The 19,685-nt window shown below is 47.8% G+C and overlaps 4 protein-coding genes across 6 annotated transcripts; 3 read left to right on the top strand and 1 right to left on the bottom strand.

Moving 5' to 3' along the window:
- Nucleotides 1-4,025: 4,025 nt before the first annotated feature.
- On the top strand, nucleotides 4,026-8,520 carry zgc:103559 (Allantoinase, mitochondrial). The gene is made up of 10 exons (XM_067229901.1): nucleotides 4,026-4,223; nucleotides 4,638-4,789; nucleotides 5,064-5,178; nucleotides 5,401-5,547; nucleotides 5,730-5,920; nucleotides 6,108-6,294; nucleotides 6,727-6,865; nucleotides 7,810-7,982; nucleotides 8,108-8,140; nucleotides 8,297-8,520. The coding sequence occupies exons 1-10, from the start codon at nucleotides 4,077-4,079 to the stop codon at nucleotides 8,456-8,458; spliced, it is 1,446 nt and encodes a 481-aa protein (XP_067086002.1). The 5' UTR covers nucleotides 4,026-4,076; the 3' UTR covers nucleotides 8,459-8,520.
- Nucleotides 8,521-8,830: 310 nt separating this feature from the next.
- agxta (alanine--glyoxylate and serine--pyruvate aminotransferase a) lies at nucleotides 8,831-12,975 on the top strand. The gene is made up of 12 exons (XM_067229808.1): nucleotides 8,831-8,872; nucleotides 9,391-9,558; nucleotides 9,891-10,083; nucleotides 10,416-10,480; nucleotides 10,633-10,733; nucleotides 10,826-10,896; nucleotides 11,057-11,141; nucleotides 11,247-11,345; nucleotides 11,688-11,757; nucleotides 12,022-12,117; nucleotides 12,320-12,448; nucleotides 12,767-12,975. The coding sequence occupies exons 2-12, from the start codon at nucleotides 9,400-9,402 to the stop codon at nucleotides 12,872-12,874; spliced, it is 1,176 nt and encodes a 391-aa protein (XP_067085909.1). The 5' UTR covers nucleotides 8,831-8,872; nucleotides 9,391-9,399; the 3' UTR covers nucleotides 12,875-12,975.
- A 559-nt stretch (nucleotides 12,976-13,534) lies between these two features.
- Nucleotides 13,535-15,340, top strand: dtymk (deoxythymidylate kinase (thymidylate kinase)). The gene is made up of 5 exons (XM_067229857.1): nucleotides 13,535-13,779; nucleotides 13,999-14,107; nucleotides 14,314-14,404; nucleotides 14,618-14,815; nucleotides 14,943-15,340. The coding sequence occupies exons 1-5, from the start codon at nucleotides 13,650-13,652 to the stop codon at nucleotides 15,051-15,053; spliced, it is 639 nt and encodes a 212-aa protein (XP_067085958.1). The 5' UTR covers nucleotides 13,535-13,649; the 3' UTR covers nucleotides 15,054-15,340.
- On the bottom strand, nucleotides 15,222-19,560 carry atg4b (autophagy related 4B, cysteine peptidase). 3 transcript variants are annotated; one of them, XM_067229856.1, is made up of 13 exons: nucleotides 19,459-19,560; nucleotides 18,641-18,742; nucleotides 18,410-18,481; nucleotides 18,223-18,321; nucleotides 17,884-17,985; nucleotides 17,728-17,800; nucleotides 17,574-17,653; nucleotides 17,236-17,429; nucleotides 17,010-17,099; nucleotides 16,712-16,846; nucleotides 16,403-16,459; nucleotides 16,043-16,136; nucleotides 15,222-15,953 (listed from the first exon to the last, which is right to left on the bottom strand). In XM_067229856.1, the coding sequence occupies exons 1-13, from the start codon at nucleotides 19,466-19,468 to the stop codon at nucleotides 15,886-15,888; spliced, it is 1,176 nt and encodes a 391-aa protein (XP_067085957.1). In that variant the 5' UTR covers nucleotides 19,469-19,560; the 3' UTR covers nucleotides 15,222-15,885. The 3 variants fall into 3 exon arrangements, with proteins under 3 accessions (XP_067085957.1, XP_067085956.1, XP_067085955.1); XM_067229855.1 differs by having other exon boundaries at nucleotides 16,712-16,884; nucleotides 17,021-17,099; XM_067229854.1 differs by lacking the exon at nucleotides 19,459-19,560 and having other exon boundaries at nucleotides 16,712-16,884; nucleotides 17,021-17,099; nucleotides 18,641-18,752.
- Between the last annotated feature and the right edge of the window lie 125 nt (nucleotides 19,561-19,685).

The following is a 19,685-nucleotide window of genomic DNA, read 5'->3' as shown; positions in this document are numbered from 1 at the left end:
AAATGCTGCGTTGCTAGTCGTCAGGTCAAGCACGTCAGGTGAGAGGGTCTCGGTTTACCGTCAATAAAAACATGCCTCTATAGTTCGGTTGTTTCGTCATCTACCGAATTGTTCATTATTTCTCTGGCATTTGGGAAGTCTCATTCGTGTATGTTGGCGGAGATTCTACTTAACACCGTTAATAAGAGAACGTCAGGTAGGCCTACCTAGGCGTTCTTCCTATCCGAGATATGAAATGTGCGGTTTTAAGGAACGGTGCTTGTTTCCTGAGTAAAAGTAGGTCCATCATTTAGATGACATTATTCCCAATTGCCTTTGATGTTTCGATTTGTTTAGAAAATATTTTCCAATTGACATCTGTCCTTGCTATGTTGGGAAACATATAAACGAGCTGTAATCTTAAGGTTATCGCTTGCTGTCAGATGTCTAGTCCACTTTACCTGCCTTTAACTACCCAGTGATGACAGCGCAAATTTCTTTCTACCTTTCTACTAACACTGGCAAACAACCCAAAAGGTCAATCAATTTGATAGCATCTCTTTGAGAATTTAGCTGTCACAGACATTTTAAACCTCCTGTTTTCAACCCTTCAGACAGGCTGTGAAATGTTGACATCTTCTCAGTAGCCGCACCCTCATAGCGACTCCCTCCCAGGAGACCCAGCACCGAACAAACAAACGCTGTCTCATTAAAACTGCATTATCACCAGGACAATGGAGACCGAAAACAGACGAGCTCTTACTACTGTCATATATCTGGTGATGATAAAGCCCGTTGTACCTGTTTAGAGCCCGCTAGCTCCCCTGTCTGCTCCCGGTCCTCCTAGTCTTGTCTCCGCCTCAGTCGCTGCCGCGCTCCCCTCCTCCGAGCTGGAAGACCCGGGAAACGGCTCCGACCGGAATCTTAGTAGACAGATGCCCTTCTCAGCCCTGCCCCGGAGCGGATCTGGATATCAAACAGAACTCCCTGCGCATTCCACCAGCCGGAAAGCCAAAATGGCTCTGTTGTCTCTGCCTGTGGTGAGGATGCTGAGCCGGAATGAGCCGGTGACATCACCACTTAGGGAGGTAGCAGCATCGATGCAGCAGCCGAGAGACAGAGAGAGAGAGAGAGAGAGAGAGAGAGAGAGAGAGAGAGAGAGAGAGAGAGAGAGAGAGAGAGAGAGAGAGAGAGAGAGAGAGAGAGAGGGAGAGAGAGAGGGAGAGAGTAGGAGAGGGCAGGAGAAGGAAGGGGAGGGGGAGGGGATGAGTTTGCCAGCCAGGCAGTGACAGAGAGCAAGAGGGAGAGCAAGAGATTAGTGTCCTCAGGGGAATAATACTCACACACAAAACAGCTCTCAGACCAGCGTTCTCTGAAGGAACTGGGCCCATCTGCCTGTAGAGCAGCACGTGAGAAATACAGAAGGAAAATTACATATAACTAATATGCTTAGAGATCACCTTAGTTAGAAAATTCAGCAATACATCTGCTTGAATTCTGCTTTAGTAGATCACTTCTGGACTTACCTCTGTAAGGCCCAGAGACACAAAGCTGCTCTCGGTACCATGGAAACCGTTAGAGACCACCGGGCCCTGCCAGACCATAATAAATCACAGGAGCCCAGATCTTGTGTCTTGGATTCAGGATATAATCAACTGGCCCTTAAAGACCCAAGCGCATATTGCCAAATTAATCATTGGCTGATTCATGCTGTTGGCTTCGTAGGCCCATTCCGGAAGTGGACCTGAGTTCTGACTGGGAAGCAGGAAGTGGACCTGAGCTCTGACTGGGAAGCAGGAAGTGGACCTGAATTCTGACTGGGAAGTGGTATAAGGAAGTGTGAGGAAACTCATACACCAGGATGAAGTCTGGGATGTCATGTGATCATATTCGTGGGCTTTTGATAGAGACAGTCCCTTTTTACTCCACGTCCCACAGTGTGAGGGGGGGGGGGGGGGGGGGTGTTCAAGAGGATTATATTTAATACAAAATATTGTGATCGAGAAAATCCCTCTCTCCTCTCAGGCTTCTGCAAGTCATCCCCTGTGACACGCTCAGTGCAGAGTGACATCACACTCAGCACTTCCTCATTGAGCCAGCTGGTCTCAGCCAGACACAACGCCACGGGGTCTTTATCAAAACGACATCCTTTTATAAGAAAACAGAGATTTAATTGGATATAATTTTTTTAAATTCAATATGTACACTGTAAGTTTATTAGTGGCCTATGAGATCACAGTATCACCGTATTCCTGTTGAGGCCTGGGTAAACACTGTAGCTGGACAGACCAGCACATCTCACATACTCACTGTACTGTAGCAAACACTGGAATGATATTGTGTTATTTGTGTAGATGGAACTTGGCCTATGTACAGTCTATTGTGAATGAGCTTTACTCACAATAGAGGCTGGAGGGTGGAGGTTGGAGGCTGGAGGCCTGTGTGTGTGAGTGCTCTGGAAGCTTCTATGAGCGGGCAGGAGAGGGCTCAGGTTACACCCCTCCTGAAACACAATGCAGAACACTGACCTTCTCGGCATAGCTTCACTGCGGCCAGGGTAGCTACTGGTCTCTCCCCCTCTCCCTCTCTGCCTCCCTCCCTCCCTTCCTCTCTGCCTCCTTCCTTCCTCTCTGCCTCCTTCCTTCCCTCCCTCTCTCTCTCTCTCTCTCTCTCTCTCTATCTTTCTATTCTCTCTCTCCCTCTATTACTATTCCTATTGCCCTCTTCTCTCTCTCTCTGACTCATACTGTTTCCTCCCTGTGTCTGATGCAAGAGCTTTCTTTAATTCAGCAGGGTGTCTATATGGAGCTAGGGTAGTGTCCATGGAGACAATGTATGTAAAATGATCTTACAGCCAGTAAACGACAAGCTCTATCAAGTCCCCTCACAACATCACAAACCATGTGACATGATTCTTTATGTGTTTACCGTTCTAATAGTCGATGTGTCTGGGAATAGGTCACTGGTGTCTAGAAAACATATAAACTGTTATAGAGGGCTCTGTCTGGCATGTGGGATAGAATGTCAGATGTTCTGTTGTAGTGGAGGATGAAAGGGGAATACGGATTACAGGAAGACAGACGGGAGGAGAGGAAGACAGGAAGACAGACGGGAGGAGAGGAAGACAGGAAGACAGACGGGAGGAGAGGAAGACAGGAAGACAGACGGGAGGAGAGGAAGACAGGAAGACAGACGGGAGGAGAGGAAGACAGGAAGAGAAGTCGTTAAGTTGGGTCTGAGCAGTCCTCTCCTCCCTCCTCTCCTCCCTCCTCTCCTCCCTCCTCTCCTCTCCTCTCCTCTCCCCCTCTCCTCACTCCTCTCCTCCCTCCTCGCCTTCTCCTTTTCCTTCCTCCTTTCCTCTCCTCACATATTATTTCCCTCCTATCCCATCCTTTCCTCTTTTCCTCCATCCTCTCCTATCCCCTCCTCTCCTTTCCTGTGTTTCTGAGTTTATGGCACAGAGAGCTGAATTATTGATGGGTTCAGTGAGTTGTTGCTGCAAGTCTTGACATGTTTTCTTAAAGAGATGCAGGCTGTCTCCTCTCCACACCTGGGCTCCAGGACAGGCTGTCTCCTCTCCACACCTGGGCTCCAGGACAGGCTGTCTCCTCTCCACACCTGGGCTCCAGGACAGGCTGTCTCCTCTCCACACCTGGGCTCCAGGACAGGCCGTCTCCCCTCCACACCTGGGCTCCAGGACAGGCTGTCTCCCCTCCACACCTGGGCTCCAGGACAGGCCGTCTCCCCTCCACACCTGGGCTCCAGGGAATGGAAGCAGTTAAAAATATGATTTACATTAGCTGATGGACACATGATGAACCATAACAAGGCAATCAGGAAGTTTAACTGCTGATTTACCTGTCAGGTCTAAGAATAAAGACTATCAACTTCTTCTCGCTGCTAGCATGCAGTGATCGGGTGTAAAGACCAAGAGTCAACAGGCATGTTTTTAAAGAAGCCATAATGTTACGCAAGACCATTTAGAGAGGCGGAGCTTCAACCATAGAGCACTGACCCACCGAACAGCTGAGCCTCTTTGAGCACAAGGGAACAGGAGCAGGTCTGTTCAGCTGTCCTCCAGCCCCCCAGACAGGAGCATGCAGCCCGGAGACACAGTGAGAGCCGTGAGAAGCAGCAGGGTGCTTGTGGGTGATCATATCCTTCCTGCTGTTGTGGTTCTGAAGGAGGGGAAGATCCATGCCATTCTTCCAAACCCTTGCCCCGCCCTGGACCCTGCCTGCCAGGTAGGCCCTCTGTCTCCTGGGCTGCACACGCCCCCTGCTGGAGAAAGAGAGGACTCGCCTGCCCTTCAAAACAAACTTTGTTTTATTTAGCTTGTCATGTAGAGTTTGATGCTAAATAAGAGCTGAAATTAATGGTGTCACAGATCCTTAAAGGGTTTAGAAACTCATGTATTTTATCTATACTTCAGAAGTAGACCTTTTCAAAAGGTGTCTATAGTTATTAACAGGTTACAAGTCCCTGAAGGTGTTCAGTCCAGTTCTTGGAGAGCTCTAATTTAGCTCAGCAGATTTTGATAATTAGCTGGTTGACAAGCTGAATAATTACTGTTAAAACTGGGGTCAGAGGGGAAACCTACAGGAGGTATCTCTCGAGGAGCAGGGCTGGAGAGCTGTTGTGATGTCCTGGGTCTGCAGGTGGTGGACGTGGGGGACAGCCTGGTCATGCCGGGCATCGTGGACGCCCACGTGCACGTGAACGAGCCAGGCCGCGCCTCCTGGGAGGGGTTTTGGACGGCCACACGAGCCGCTGCCGCTGGGGGGGTCACCACCATCGTGGACATGCCCCTGTGAGTCTGGGTCACACCCCCACTGGGGTCAGGGGTCAGGGAGCATGGTAAACATTACGTAATGTTTTTTGAAGATTACCTTGTGTAAATATCATTTTCAAAGAAGACGCAGAGGTTGCTATGTTAGGAACAATGTTAGTCATGATGCTGATCGTGGATGTGCTTTATGCATGACAACTCATTTTTAACAAAAACCCAAAAAAGTTGAATAAATATTATATATGCGATGGGCAGTATCCATTTTCAGGTTCTTACCCTAACCCTGTCCCCGTAGCAACAGCATCCCTCCCACCACCACCCTTGACAACTTCCGTGAGAAGACGCGGGTGGCTGAAGGGCAGTGTTTTGTGGACACAGCCTTCTGGGGAGGCGTTGTCCCTGGCAACCAGGTAACCTGCCGTGTCCTACTGGAGGGGCTAATGTAAACTTGTCTTCAGTAGCTGTAGTATAAAAGCCTTCCTCAACTACTTCTGTTGGGTTTCAATGTGAAAGCATAATGACAAATTCACAGTTAATATCATGAATGTATGTATGTATGGATACATGTATGTATGTACTGTATATACTTACATATTTTTGTATATCTGTGCGTACGTATGAATGCTTCTCAGCGGGAGCTGCGGCCTCTGATCCAGGCGGGCGTGGCGGGCTTCAAGTGCTTCCTGATCCCCAGCGGGGTGGAGGAGTTCCCCCACGTGGAGGAGAGAGACCTGCACAGGGCCATGCAGCAACTGCAGGGCACAGGCACTGTGCTCCTGGTAGCCCCCTCGCACCACACCCAGTCTATTCACCACAACAGACAAATCTGCAACCGTACAATACACCGTCATCGCGACAGACAACATAACACGAAACAAGTAGAAAAGAGCGCAGTAAGAAGTGCAGTGTGCGTTCTCAGTGTGTAAGCGACATTATGACGTGTTCTGCTGCCCCACCACAGTTCCATGCTGAGACAGCTGTGGAGCCGACAGAGCAGGGGGAGGCGGGGGAGGAGGAGGCGGGGGAGGAGGAGGCGGGGGGGGCAGAGGAGGGGCCAGACCCCCGTGAGTACACCACCTTCCTGAGCTCCAGACCAGATGTGATGGAGCTGGAAGCCATCCGCACCGTCACAGAGCTCTGCCTGCAGTACCAGTAAGACCCTCCTGACTACATGTAGACTCTAGAATCTTCTAGACTTCTGCTGTCATGTGACTGGACGTTGACCATGTTCACCTCCCATAGCCTCTGGAGGTGGAGACCCCCCCAAACTGCTCCCTCTGTGTCTCCTCTGGGCCTCAGTGATCTAACCCTGACCCTTGGTCCCCCTGGTCCCCTGCAGGGTGCGTTGCCACATCGTGCACCTTTCCTCGGCCCAGCCCCTGGCTCTGATCCGGGCCGCACGCCAGGCTGGAGCCCCCCTCACTGTGGAGACCACCCACCACTACCTCAGCCTGGCCGCGGAGGACATACCCCCCGGGGCCACCCAGTTCAAGTGCTGCCCCCCCATCCGGGGCCTGGCCAATCAGGTACGCCTGGGAGCGGGGCGTGTGGGGGAGCTTTACAGTGCTCAGGTAACGACAGGACCCCCCCCTCTCCTCCCTTTCTCCCTGAGAAGAGATTCAATCCAACATAAAGTCAGCAACTGGCTTTCTTATATACAGCAAACGCTGTATATAAGACCTACGGTCTCGGTTAACAAACGTTTTAACAAATCTCGGTTTACAAAGGTGTTTGCAGACCTGTCGAGGAGTAAACATTTGCAGTTTATTTTATTATGAGGAACTCTTCACTGGTACTAACCCCTCTGATCTGATGATGGGCAGTTTCAATCATCCTGTGTGAGAGTTTTCCAGTCAACCAGGTGTGCAGATCAGCACAGGTCTTACAGCAGACTTGTGTCATGGCTGACAGGGTCGTACTTCTGCTGACCTTTGACCTCTCTGTGCCGTGGCCTGCAGGAGCAGCTGTGGTCGGCGGTGAAGGACGGGGAGATCGACATGGTGGTGTCGGACCACTCGCCCTGCACCCCGGACCTGAAGAGGCTGGACAGCGGGGACTTCACGCAGGCCTGGGGGGGCATCTCCTCACTGCAGTTTGGTAACCCCCCACTCTGCTGCCTGCCTGCCTGCCTGCCTGTCTGCCTGTCTGCCTGTCTGTCTGTCTGTCTGTCTGTCTGTCTGTCTGTCTGTCTGTCTGTCTGTCTGCCTGTCTTCCGTCAGTGACCCAGGCAGAGTCTGTGTCTAGAGCAGCTCTGACTTGCCTGCTGGTCCTGAACAAAGTTCACAGGAAGTTAAACAAGCTGGGAGCCGAGTTTACACGACGGTCTAATTATTTACTGCTGATGTCTGCGTAGGGGTCAGGTCAAAGTCTCTGCTCTGACGCAAGCGCAAACTGGGCCAATTGAATCATACAGAATTTCTAGAGTCATACAGCACACATACTGTGGAAGATACTGAAGGCTAGCCCATTGTTACTATATCTTTCAGACTTGGGTCCCTTATCTAAAAGTTGTGCTAAGATTTTCACCTGGTTAGATGTTACTGTAAAACCATAGTTCTGCCTCTTCATGTTACTTCCTAGGACTTCATGAGTGTACATTTACATTTTTACTAATTTAGTAGAAGCTTTAATCCAATGCCACGTACATCTCTCACCTCCATCTGTCCCTCCATCTCTCTCCTCCATCTCTCACCTCCATCTCTCTCCTCCATCTCTCTCCTCCATCTCTCTCCTCCATCTCTCTCCTCCATCTCTCTCCTCCATCTCTCCCTCCTTCTCTCTCCTCCATCTCTCTCCTCCATCTCTCACCTCCATCTCTCTCCTCCATCTCTCTCCTCCATCTCTCTCCTCCATCTCTCCCTCCTTCTCTCTCCTCCATCTCTCTCCTCCATCTCTCTCCTCCATCTCTCCCTCCTTCTCTCTCCTCCATCTCTCACCTCCATCTCTCTCCTCCATCTCTCTCCTCCATCTCTCCCTCCTTCTCTCTCCTCCATCTCTGTCCTCCATCTCTCTCTCCTTCCTGGCCCCTCCGTGCCCCCCAGGTCTGCCTCTGTTCTGGACCGCGGCGCGGGTGAGGGGCTTCACCCTGCTGGACGTGGTGAGGCTCCTCTGCCGCAGCACTGCCCAGCTCTGTCGCCTTGACAACAGAAAGGGCAGCCTCGTTCCTGGTCATGATGGCGACCTGGTGATCTGGGACCCTGAGAAGGAGTTTGAGGTAAGTATCTAGTGTACTTGGCTTCTCTCTTTGAGGGATTTGTGGTTGAGGGGGGGGGGGGGCACAAAAGTTTCTGCAGACATAACACAAAGTGTTATTTTAATATATATGTTTCATGGGCGCAGATAAAAGAAGATGGAATTCACCACAAGAATAAGGTAATCACATACATTTGCATTTTTACACTGGTATTACACAGTTTTTACACTGGTATTACACTGCAAACTCTACTTTCTCTCTCTGTCTCCCCCTTCCCTCTTGATGTCTTCCCCCTCTCTTTCTCTCTCTCTGCCTCTCTTCCTCTCTTCCTCCAGCTGACCCCCTACCTGGGCCGGAGGCTGCGAGGGGAGGTGTGTGCCACCATCGTGAGAGGTCAGGTGGTGTACAGTCAGGGCTCCTTCTCCTCCCAGCCCCTGGGGACCCTGCTCCTCCTCCCCCAGGACAACACCTCCTCCTCCCCCCTGTCCCAGCTCTGAGAGTCCTCAAGAAACACGTGCAGCAACTGCCAATGTTATTAAACATTTCTTCTTTTCAAGAAGCCAATAAATTATTTTTGTTGCTTCACACCCTTTTTTTAACTCTTTCATTGTCTGTGTAGCTGTGATATAACGTCACACAGCAACATTGCTTTCTGTCTCTCCTATAGACGTGTGGAGTCAGTTAACTTGTTGAAAATGAGAACAGACTCATGAGAATAGATTTTTCATGGAAGATTGGTTTCCCAGATACAGTGTCTCAGAGGAGGTGATTAGAGGAGGATTCAAGTCTGCTGGCAACAATTCACCAGTTAGAACAAAGTACAAAGTGAAGGCTCTCTCTGGGTCATTCAGTAATCCCTGACCAAACAGTCAACCAACTACTGGAGGAAATCTATTAACCCTGGAGATCAGGTCAGTTTGCGTCATGAAGTTTGGAGGGGCTTGTCATCCAACCCTTCTGTAAGTTCCTCACAGAAGGTTAATTAAGTACTAATGTATAAATCTGAACACAAATCTGAATACATTTAAGAATCAATTTAACCATTTCGTGCTCTTTAATGAAGTCGGGTAGAGCGTTACTAGAGATAGTGTGACATTCTGCAGTCACAGTGGTCAATGATTAACATTTGACGGTATACTATACAAAAATGCAACATAATATATGCCCCATTTGATAGATGTATCCAGTTTAAGAGCGCTTGTAGCATGGTGTTACTTTACTATCACAATGATATATCACATTTGAGGGTTATTCAATGTTGTTGTCATATATTAGTGTGCAGATAAGTAACGAGCCAGCGCCGATGTTGTCTCGTTGGTCAAATGTTGGGGGGTGTGCACCTTAGAGGCGATCCTACTAGTCAGGTGCCGCTCAGTAGCTGTTCAGTCCAGCGATCTTTGCGTTCATATTTGCTAATCCGACCGTCCAGTGTAGCGCCATGTCCTCCCTCACTGTCCCTCCACCAAAATGCTTGGAGAACCCGTTTGTCGCTCCCCACCGCTTCATGTTTGGGCCTGGACCTTCCAACGTGCCCCCTCGGATATTAGCGGCCGGGGCGAATCCAATTGTGGGTCACATGCATCCAGAAATGTTAAAAGTAAGTGAAGTCTGTATCCACACTGTTGATATTTATTTATATTAACACGCGCCATTCATAATTGATTTACAGTAAAGAGTTGCAACTATATTTTTCCGCTTTGAAAAATTATTTGTATATTTTGTATTACATCATAAACCTAACAAGTAACTGCGTTGTAAGAACTGTGTTTGCCCAAATACTTTGTCTGTTACACTAACCGGTCCTTCAAATTGGAACTTCAATTAGGTTATATGGAACTGGGCAAACTCGTTGCTGATGGTTGATGGTAAAGTGAGACCCAAATCTGTTTCAATATTCTACAGTGCTGCTTTTGTGTTGTTGTTTCGTAGGTGATGAGTGACATTAAGAGTGGGGTCCAGTATGCCTTCCAGACCCAGAACAACGTGACTCTAGCCGTGAGCGGCACAGGCCACGCGGCCATGGAATGCGCCATCTTCAATGCCGTGGAGGCAGAAGACAGTGTTGTCGTCGGCGTGAACGGGATATGGGGAGAAAGAGTGGCCGAGATAGCAGAGAGAATAGGTACTCCATCTCACAGTAGCTTTCATAGCACACTGACTGTACACACGGTAGCTGTGTCAGAAGGCACCTTCTCAGTTGTCTTTTCTGCCAAATAAATGTACATTTTACATTTACATTTAGCAGACGCTCTTATCCAGAGCGACTTACAGTAAGTACAGGGACATTCCCCCGAGGCAAGTAGGGTGAAGTGCCTTGCCCAAGGACACAACGTCAGTTGGCTTGACCAGGAATCGAACTGGCAACCTTCGGATTACTAGCCCGATTCCCTCACCGCTCAGCCACCTGACTCCCTATTAACGTAAATTAATGTAATTTGTGCTGAATTTTAACAGGTGCCAGGGTAAATAAGATTGTGACACCAGCGGGTGGATACTTCACAAATGAAGAAATAGAAAAGGTATTAGAACTAACATGCACTGCTATCCAGTCATCCTCTGACCCTGCATCCTCAACTGATATCTGATCACTGTTAGTCTCATCTGGATGGATGGGTGGATGGGTGGCAGACAGACAGGAGAGTGTGTTGCTCATGTGTGTGTGGTGTCCTAGGCTCTGTCCAGACACAGGCCGGTTCTCTTGTTCCTGACTCACGGAGAGTCCTCCACAGGGGTTGTTCACCCGCTAGACGGCATCGGGGAACTGTGTCACAGGTAACATCTCTGCAGCTTACTTACGCTGACGTTCACAGTAACTGTATTGGTCCTAAAAGGGGACATTTAAACATCGGTTCTGTCTCTCGAAGGTATGACTGTCTCTTCCTTGTCGACTGTGTTGCTTCCATGGGAGGAACACCGATTCACATGGACAAACAAGGTCGAAAATCCTCAGACTTCATCTCCCAACTCACTCAGAGTAGCCACAGAAACAATTCACGAAATCTTAAATCATTCAGTTACCTGTAATGTATGGACGTTTTTGACTTACATAACATTGATACTGGAGGTGATGTGTTTTTGCATCCTTGTGTTTGCAGACATAGACATCCTGTACTCTGGTTCTCAGAAGGTCCTGAATGCTCCTCCAGGGTCAGCCCCCATCTCCTTCAGTGAAAGAGCGTGGTAAAGAGATGTTAAAAACATCATGACTTTAGAAATGGTGGCAGATGGATTGAGTAGATAGTATACTTTTCTTTCTTTTTCAATTCCTAATTTTTTTCTGTTCAGTCAGAAAATCTTCAACCGGAAAACCAAACCTGTGTCGTTCTACCTGGATCTGAGCTGGCTGTCAAACTACTGGGGCTGTGATGGCAAAGACACGAGAACGTGAGGCTTTTCTGTGACTGGACAGTCATCATCATTAACTAAGACATATGTCTCACTCAGGGCTCAAAATTAAAGTCTTCCCGGGGACCATGAAAAAGATGTCTGGGACAGTTCAACACAGACTTTTGGACAACTGGGTGACGATAGACCATAACAATACAACATTTTAGAATCTTTAGAAACTTTGTTTTTCAAAACCTTTTTTCAAACCTTTAGAAACTTTGTGAAAACCTCTTTTTGCACTTGGGGATGGTACTGGGACAGTGAGGAGAAGGTGAGTTGCGAGCCTTAGTCTCTCTGTTGTACATATTTAATTGTGTTTCATTCTGCACCTGGGTCTAGATATCACCACACATGTCCTGTTTCTGCGTTCTACTCGCTGAGAGAAGGTCTGGCTATCCTTGCTGAAGAGGTGAGTTAGGTTCCTCTGACTCACCTGCAACCTTCTACTCCTCCTCTAACCCTAACCCACCTCTAACCCCCTACTAACCCTAAATGATACATTGAACGCTTTAAAGAGTTGTCAGGAAATCGTTGTACGACATTTCAGCTGGTTTACTGACTGCCCTCACACCTGCCCTCACACCTGCACCTGCCCTCACACCTGCCCTCACACCTGCACCTGCCCTCACACCTGACCTCACACCTGCCCTCACACCTGCACCTGCCCTCACAGGGCCTGGAGAGCTGTTGGCAGAGGCATCAGGAGGTGGCTGAGTATTTCCACCAGGGCCTGGAGAACATGGGCCTCAAACTGTTCATCAAAGAAAAGGTGCATCCGGTCTCCCATAATGCATCTGCTCCAACTGCACTTGAAGTACAGTATCACAGACAGACCTCAAACTACCTTTGAACATGAATAAAACTCTATTTGTACTTTGTTACTTCCCATCTCTGATGATACAACACAGAAGGCAGAACTGTTTCTGTGACAAAAAATGTGACTAAGAGTTTTCCTTCCATGGCTGGAGCAGAGAGCTAGGTTGCCCACGGTGACCACCATCGTGGCCCCTCCGGGTTACGACTGGAAGGAAATCACCAGCTACATCATGAGGACCCACCAGCTGGAGATCTCTGGCGGCTTGGGGCCCTCGGTTGGCATGGTGAGCGCATGACTGCTGCCCGTTAGTCAGGAACGAAAACATGAAAACATCCGTTGTTTAATGAAGTAGGAGGGATGATGTCATTCACATGGTGTTAGACCGTCTCCTGGCAGTGGGGCGCAAAAGTGAGGTTGGGAGGGTGGGTGGGTGGTTGCAAGGGGGCATGGAGGGTAAGGGCAGGGGGCAGTATAGTTCTATGGAAAGAGGATGTACATCATTATCATGGGATGGTGGGTGGGTTCTGTTTTCAAATGGCGGCTTGGTGGAAATCTGCCATCTCTCACCTGTTTCTGCTATCTCACCTGTTTCTTTTACCAGGTTTTGCGTGTGGGGCTCATGGGCTGTAACAGCAGCAAGGCCAATGTTGACTTGATACTGGGGGCTTTGAAGGATGCGCTAAAACACTGCCATAAGAGCAAGGTCTAACCATGCAGCTGGGCCATGAACTCTTACACTGGCAGGATAGATATGTCTATGTCAATGTCTGATGAGAAACTGCTTGATAAGTCCAATAAAACATATTTTGCAAGACTGTTTTCAAGTGCTTTTGAAATATAGGAATGTGTCATTCTGTCTCCCTCTCGAGTACTTTTAAAGTGCATACCGGTATATGACATTTTTGTGATTTCAGATCAAAAGAATTCGAGCCAAACTCATTCATAATTTGAACACTAGATAGCGTCCTCAACTTTTTACAATGTAGTTTTATTTTAAATGTCATCTTTTATGAAATATGCAATAATTTAAACTGGCATATCCTAACAAGACCACTATCAATGTAAGTGATAAAGTTGCCCATCACAACTTATTGGTGAGGAAATTATCTGACGTTCAAGATCTATAAAAGTTCTGATTGAAAATGCCGTTTGCATTTGCTTTGGTGACTTTGCTTTGGATAAGGGTGGTATTTCTTTCTTTTCCACTTTATTTTCAGTGGCAGTTACTATAGTTTTAGTTGAAATAATTATAAAAAATATCCAAAGTATATGATGTTGAAAGGTCAGACTGACCTTTATTTTGAAAAAGAACAAACCGGAAGAGGATGTGATTTTTTGTGATGTTGCGCAAACCCGCGCAAAAAGCGGGTTTCAGCTGAGCAAACTCAGCGCCCTAAAACGTGAACTGAAGCAGGAATCAGATTTTCCAGTAGTTAATTCCAGACTTCATTTTATCTGTATTAACTTTCAAGCTTGTACGAACAATGACATGCAGAAGAGGCGCTCTAATTGTGCTAGAAGGAGTGGACAAAGCTGGAAAAACAACACAATGTAACAAGCTAGTTCAAGCACTACAACAATGTGGTCGACCGGCGGAGATGATGAGATTTCCAGGTAAAACTTTGCCCGAACCACCTTCATATCACTGTACACCTTCTTTTTAGTATCTGACAGATGTGCTCGAGAAAGGTCTTGAAATGTTGTGCACACATGTATTGAATATTTGATTTGAAAGGGGGAGCACGAAGGGACACATACTAAGCTCTCGCTAGCTTGTTTTACTAAAACCTTTAGCAGAAGTTTCGGTACTATTGTCATAGTTTGTATTATCAGATCGATCAACAAAGATTGGACAGCTGATCAACGCTTACCTGGAAAATAAAAGCAATCTCGAGGACCACACGGTGCACTTGTTGTTTTCTGCCAACCGCTGGGAACAAGTGTAAGTCTAAACGTGGCAAATGCAATCCTTTCTACTCATATTTAAAGTAGACGCAATTATCTTCAGCATATCCCTCATTAATATGTATATTTACTACTCAAAAATGCGAAGCTTCCTGCATGAGGAGCCTAAGCTGCGACATGGCTGACTCGTTCAATGATGATGAGTCGTGATGTCATATAATGAGCCATGCTCTTTGTTACCAGGCATCTGATGAAGGAGAAGCTGGCTCAGGGCATCAGTCTGGTTGTGGATCGGTACGCCTTCTCTGGGGTGGCTTTCACCAGCGCCAAGCCCGTGAGTGTGTCCGCAGCGTTATCTCTTACTGCAGATGAATAAAATCTGTAATTTTGTTGTTCTGAAACTCCATCTGAGTTAGACTTCTCCTTTCCCTAACCAAACAGGAAATGTGTGTGTACTTGTTACGAATGGAATTTCAACTTGTATGAAAATTGACCAAAGATGTGTGGGAAAGTGTTCAGTGACCTTGTTTTATTTGTGTCAATATAGGGGTTCAGTTTAGACTGGTGTATGAATCCTGACGTGGGTCTTCCCAAGCCCGACCTGGTGATGTTCCTGCAGCTGAACCCCAGCGACGCGGCACTGCGGGGCCAGTTCGGGTCGGAGCGCTATGAGACCAGCGTCTTCCAGAAAGCCGTGCAGCAGAAGTTTCAACAGCTGATGAAGGATCCTTCAGTTAACTGGCAGGTAGGAAACACAATCTCTCTTGACTTTGACACACATAAGATGTTCAAAGTAAAAAATAATTCATAAGTATTAATTTCGCAAGTTGATGTGCTGTTGATTAAATCCTGATGTGTTTGTGCCTCTACAGGTGATTGATGCAGCCCAGAGTATTGAGGCTGTCCACACAGACATCAAGACCCACAGCATAAGTGCAATCAATGCAGCAGAGATTCAGCCTATTGGTGAGCTGTGGAAATGAACCCGGACCAATCACAGCAACCTGTTTTTCTTTTTTTAAGAAGTGACAAATGAATGAGTCTGCTGAAGACTCCATTCTAGTCCTGATGTGATTGACAGGAAAGAGTGTTAAAGACTTGACTTCAGCCTGGTATCGTGAGGAGAGACCTGGACCCAGACAGTTGAAGAGAGCCACAGACAAATACTATGCGTGACTGAGTTTTATTTTTACTATTACCATTCCATTCCTTAGATCGATTTAATCTTTTTACATTGCGTTGAGTAAATAAATAATCTTAAAATGATGAACTAGTGTACATATTTTAGACATGACAAGTGCCTTCTGCTTGAGATAATACAAGTTATTGTACTTGGTTTGAAAAGGTAAAGGTTGCTTGTTACATCAATTGATAAAGATTGAAGATATCGTTCACTTACTGTATAAGCCAGGAGGCATAGCAGTAAGCCAGTATGCATCGCTATCTAACCAAGTTCTTGACAAAACACCATCACATATTGCAATTCTGCTTTGGGGGTACAGGGAAAGGCACAATATATCACTTTAAAATAAACATTTAAAGTGTTAAGACTCAAAAGAAAATCATGGAAACGCATTATGTGACAATGTGCATATTGAATTAGTCCTGCGCCCTGGCTGTCAGGGCCTCATCCGGATGTCTCCTGGCAGGACTGCGGGCCGGGCGGTGGCGGTTTCCAAGGACGCTGTGAAACACGACAACTGAACGCCATTCTGGAGCCAAACTGAGCGGCGAGGTCACCAGTTCCACTTCCCTTTTGATGCAGAGATCCTCTGGGTTCCACCAGGAGAGCAAACCGTAATCGTCTCCTCGTTTTCAGAGAGACAAAATCTCAAACTCCTCGTCCTCTGAGTCAAAAAACCTCTCCAGCCGACCTGAGAAATCTAGGAGCAGAGAGGGGAAATATGAACTGGATTAGCATCAATCAATGACTGAAGTTATCTTACCCGGAGTGAGGTTGGGGTTATCTTACCAGGAGTGAGGTTGAGCACATCCAGCGTGGTCAGGTGAGAAGGTTGACTGTTGATCAGCTCAAACATGGGTAGACCTCCTCCTCTGCAGGACAGCTGGGAAGGAAGGAGAGTTAGTCCTCTCATACCTCATTATACCTCAGGGTCACTGCTCTTATACCTCAGTGCTCCAAAACTGATTTTGAGAAACATTAGTGATCCCACACACTGTGCGTGTAAGACTGGAACGTACAGTGGGTATTTACTATAGACAGCTATTTATTATAAGTCCCTTTAGGCAAAAGCCTGTTAACAGGCTAAATTGAAAATGTAAAGAAGTGTAAATGTAATCCAAACTTAACCCTGACCAGTGTTAAACTTACCCTCCTGATGCGCATGCACCAGTCATCAAAGTCGTCCTCCGTTCTGCAGAAGAAACCCTGGTGAGCGGCAGAAACAGGATCAGTGTCTGATCAGGTGTGAAGTACCTGGAGGTTCATCTCCTTACAACACTTGGCCTTCTAATCATGCCCTTCCCATCATGCCCTGCACCCTTCCCATCACGCCCTGCACCCTTCCCATCATGCCCTGCACCCTTCCCATCACGCCCTGCACCCTTCCCATCATGCCCTGCACCCTTCCCATCATGCCCTGCACCCTTCCCATCATGCCCTGCATCCGTCCTGACCTACCGCAGCGATGGAAGGGTCCAGCTCACAGATGTGCATGCGGCAGGGCGGGTGCTGGCAGTGGTAGCTGTCGTCCGGGACCTGTCCATCCCCACAGGGCTCCACTGCAGGCTGGGTGGTGTGGGGGTCCACTGCAGGCTGGGTGGTGTGGGGGTCCAAGTAGATCAGCTCCTCCCCTGCAGGAGGGACAGGACATTAGAACAAACAGACGAAAACAAACCCTTCAGATGTGTCAGTGAGCTTAGCTTGTCAGACCGGGTTTAATGTTGTGTGTGTGTGTGTGTGTGTGTGGATAATTGACTCTGAACGTACCTACATAGCCTATGAAGTAATGTGCACTGTTTGGTTTCCCACCGATAACCCCCAAGGATTGAGGCAGCATGAAGCATTGCTGTGAACAAAAAGGAGGGTGATCGACACCAGTTTATAGTGGGCAAATAAAGGAGTGCTCCATTCCTCTCTTTATTGCTCTCCCTCCCTTTCTGTATAACATTCTCCCTTTCCCTCGCTCTTTCTGTCCATCTCACCTTCAGGGTCTCTATGTAGGCCTCGTTGATGTCCGTCAGACCCAGGCGCAGGGGGATCAGCAGCACCAGGGGCTTCCAGAGAGCCGTCTCCTCCTCCGCCAGGGCACAGGCCCCCTCCAGCCCCCCGTTCAGCTCCCCTGCTCCCCCTGGCTCAGCACATGCTGCTCCCCCCAGCCACGGCATACACAGCCGCTCTGGAGGACGGGGGATGTGAGGAGAAGTGAAAGAAGTGAGGGAAGGCATAATGAAAATCCTTTTATTTTCCCTTATTGCAAACTGACAAGTCTTAGTTTCTAAAGTGACAGTAGCCATCCCCAGGGCCTGACTGGTGTACTCACTGATCTCCTCGATCACCACGGTGTTGTCCATCGCTACATGTACAGCCAGCCGGCTCCACGTGTCAAACACAGCCAGCTTCCTGACGGAAACAAGCTAAGGGGGTGAGCTTTCTATCAAACGATCAAAATGAACAACATTAATGGCTGGACTTACTTGAGGACCTGTGCCACAGTGTTGGGTCCGTACCACTGGCCTATAGACTTCCCCTCTCCAACCCCCATCTGGGCTGCAACAGGGAGACACGGCGACCTGTGATTACCACACCTACTCACATACGTCAGCCATGACCGAGTCAACACCTGTGTTTACCAATCTGATGAAGGGAATAGTAGCTGTCCTTCTTGTCGATGAAAGCGTTAAGAATGCTGACATACTCCTCTCTCTGTTGCTGTCCCCTCACCCACCTCCAGTCTGCAACCGAAACATCCCAGCGTTAGACCTGAGGCTGTTCCCTTGTATGGCATACTGACACATTGCAGTACAGTCAGGGATCTGTACCAGGAAGTACTTGCAGTCTCTAGGCATGGACAGATGCTGGGGTGACGGATCTACTTTTTAAATGTTCTTTGTTTGTGTTATAGCCTACTTGCATTTGATTTGTGTAATACAGTATATGCATTTAAGTGTTGTTTAAAAAACCGGCACTACCTCTGCCTAAATGCCTGCAAATCAGAGCCTCTCCGAGGATCATCTGCCCGCACCGCAGCATACAGCCCCAGCCAGTGTCTGACGTGGGCCCTGTTCCTCCTGCAACACATTCAGGTGCTCAACTAACGTTTAAACACAGACTACGGTTGCATGTTTCTCCAAACTACAAAGTGTACCGCTTACTCACCGATGGGAGGGAAGTTTTTTCTGTACGTGAGCCAAAGTCTCGATGTAACATCAGACAAAATATCATCTTTTTCTGAATCGAGAAAAAGCAGTTGTTATAAACCGACCTAATCTGTACAGTAGGGTTTGAAGAACTAGTCATTTCGGCTCATGAATGGATGAGGTTTATCAACACAGGTGAGTCACGCATGTGGAGGAACATTGTGACAGTTGACCTGGTGCGACCCCCTACCTGTCAGCGCGTTGAACTGTTTCCCTAAGATCCACACTGGCTCTGAGGTCTCTGGGAAATCTTCAAACTCTCCGAAGCGAAGTGTGTCGTACGTGAGGGTAGCTGAGAACATAAGTAACCCTGTATCAGCGTGCTGGCTAATCGGCTGATAGCACTCGCTCTGTGCGCTGAATGACGGCAAAACATGTCGCTGTTTAAAAGCCTGCTCGTCCACTGTCAGTTACTGCAGCGATTTGGTGACAGATGACACTGACTGATGTGATGACAGTCAAATATATGGGCGTAGGGCGGGACAGCTATCAAGGACAGATAAGGCAAGCTACTTAGCTTCGAAACAGTTAGCCAACCGACAAGAATGAAATGCTATATCGTTCAAGAAGTCATCATCATGTTTATTTATTCTCATTGCAAAGCAAGCCGACTTGCGCTCACAGACCAATGCTGTCAGTAGCTAGGGCTAGTGTTTATGGTTTTGTAAACGGAGGTAGCCTGGGTACGTGGAGTTTTCGTCCTTGCTCCATGCCAATCCTATACTGTCTACGATTGGAATAGTCCAAATGAGCACATCTCCACCCGTCGGGGAGGCCACCGATGATGAAAGATGTACACCCAGAGAGGATAGCAACTGCTAGCTAACGCGCTAGCTAGCAGACTGTCTAGCTTAAAGTCTGGCCGTCCTCATAATATAACAAAAGCATAAAGAACCTAACTGATTACAGGAAACAGCACGGTATACTATCATAGTTACATTTTGTAGGTCACTAAAATAGCAGAATATTTAACCAGTTCTGCCCAAGCTAGTCAGCTAGTCATCCTACCTGCATCCATCCCGACAGATTTCCACCGTAGCTTGTTTGTTGTACAGCGTTACTATTGTTTGGCCAATAGGAAAACCGTAGGTCCGTGAAAATGCCAGAGAATGCTGTGCGGAGGCGGGATTTTGTTTCTTGTATCCAATCGAATCTTCTGTTTTGGGCGGAGACACTTTTTTTTGGGCAAGACAGACTATATCTATTTGTAAATCTGTACGTGGAGATCGTTGCGT

This window comes from Osmerus mordax, chromosome 26 (genome assembly GCF_038355195.1).
Source record: "Osmerus mordax isolate fOsmMor3 chromosome 26, fOsmMor3.pri, whole genome shotgun sequence".
NCBI classification, from domain to species: Eukaryota; Metazoa; Chordata; class Actinopteri; order Osmeriformes; family Osmeridae; genus Osmerus; species Osmerus mordax.
Note: the sequence above shows the minus strand (reverse complement) of the source record. Positions and strands in the feature narration are given on the sequence as shown.

Coding starts and splice junctions, on each gene's coding strand:
- zgc:103559 (XM_067229901.1), top strand. CDS start 4,077: ATGCAGCCCGGAGACACAGTGAGAGCCGTGAGAAGCAGCAGGGTGCTT. Junction 5,179..5,400: donor GCGTTGTCCCTGGCAACCAG/GTAACCTGCCGT, acceptor AATGCTTCTCAG/CGGGAGCTGCGGCCTCTGAT. Junction 7,983..8,107: donor ACCCTGAGAAGGAGTTTGAG/GTAAGTATCTAG, acceptor TCATGGGCGCAG/ATAAAAGAAGATGGAATTCA.
- dtymk (XM_067229857.1), top strand. CDS start 13,650: ATGACATGCAGAAGAGGCGCTCTAATTGTGCTAGAAGGAGTGGACAAA. Junction 13,780..13,998: donor GGAGATGATGAGATTTCCAG/GTAAAACTTTGC, acceptor TTGTATTATCAG/ATCGATCAACAAAGATTGGA. Junction 14,816..14,942: donor ATCCTTCAGTTAACTGGCAG/GTAGGAAACACA, acceptor GTGCCTCTACAG/GTGATTGATGCAGCCCAGAG.
- atg4b (XM_067229855.1), bottom strand. Junction 17,986..18,222: donor TTGCAGGCATTTAGGCAGAG/GTAGTGCCGGTT, acceptor TTTCGGTTGCAG/ACTGGAGGTGGGTGAGGGGA. Junction 16,137..16,402: donor GGTGCATGCGCATCAGGAGG/GTAAGTTTAACA, acceptor CTTCCTTCCCAG/CTGTCCTGCAGAGGAGGAGG.
- agxta (XM_067229808.1), top strand. CDS start 9,400: ATGTCCTCCCTCACTGTCCCTCCACCAAAATGCTTGGAGAACCCGTTT. Junction 11,758..12,021: donor TGGCTATCCTTGCTGAAGAG/GTGAGTTAGGTT, acceptor CTGCCCTCACAG/GGCCTGGAGAGCTGTTGGCA. Junction 12,118..12,319: donor AACTGTTCATCAAAGAAAAG/GTGCATCCGGTC, acceptor TGGCTGGAGCAG/AGAGCTAGGTTGCCCACGGT.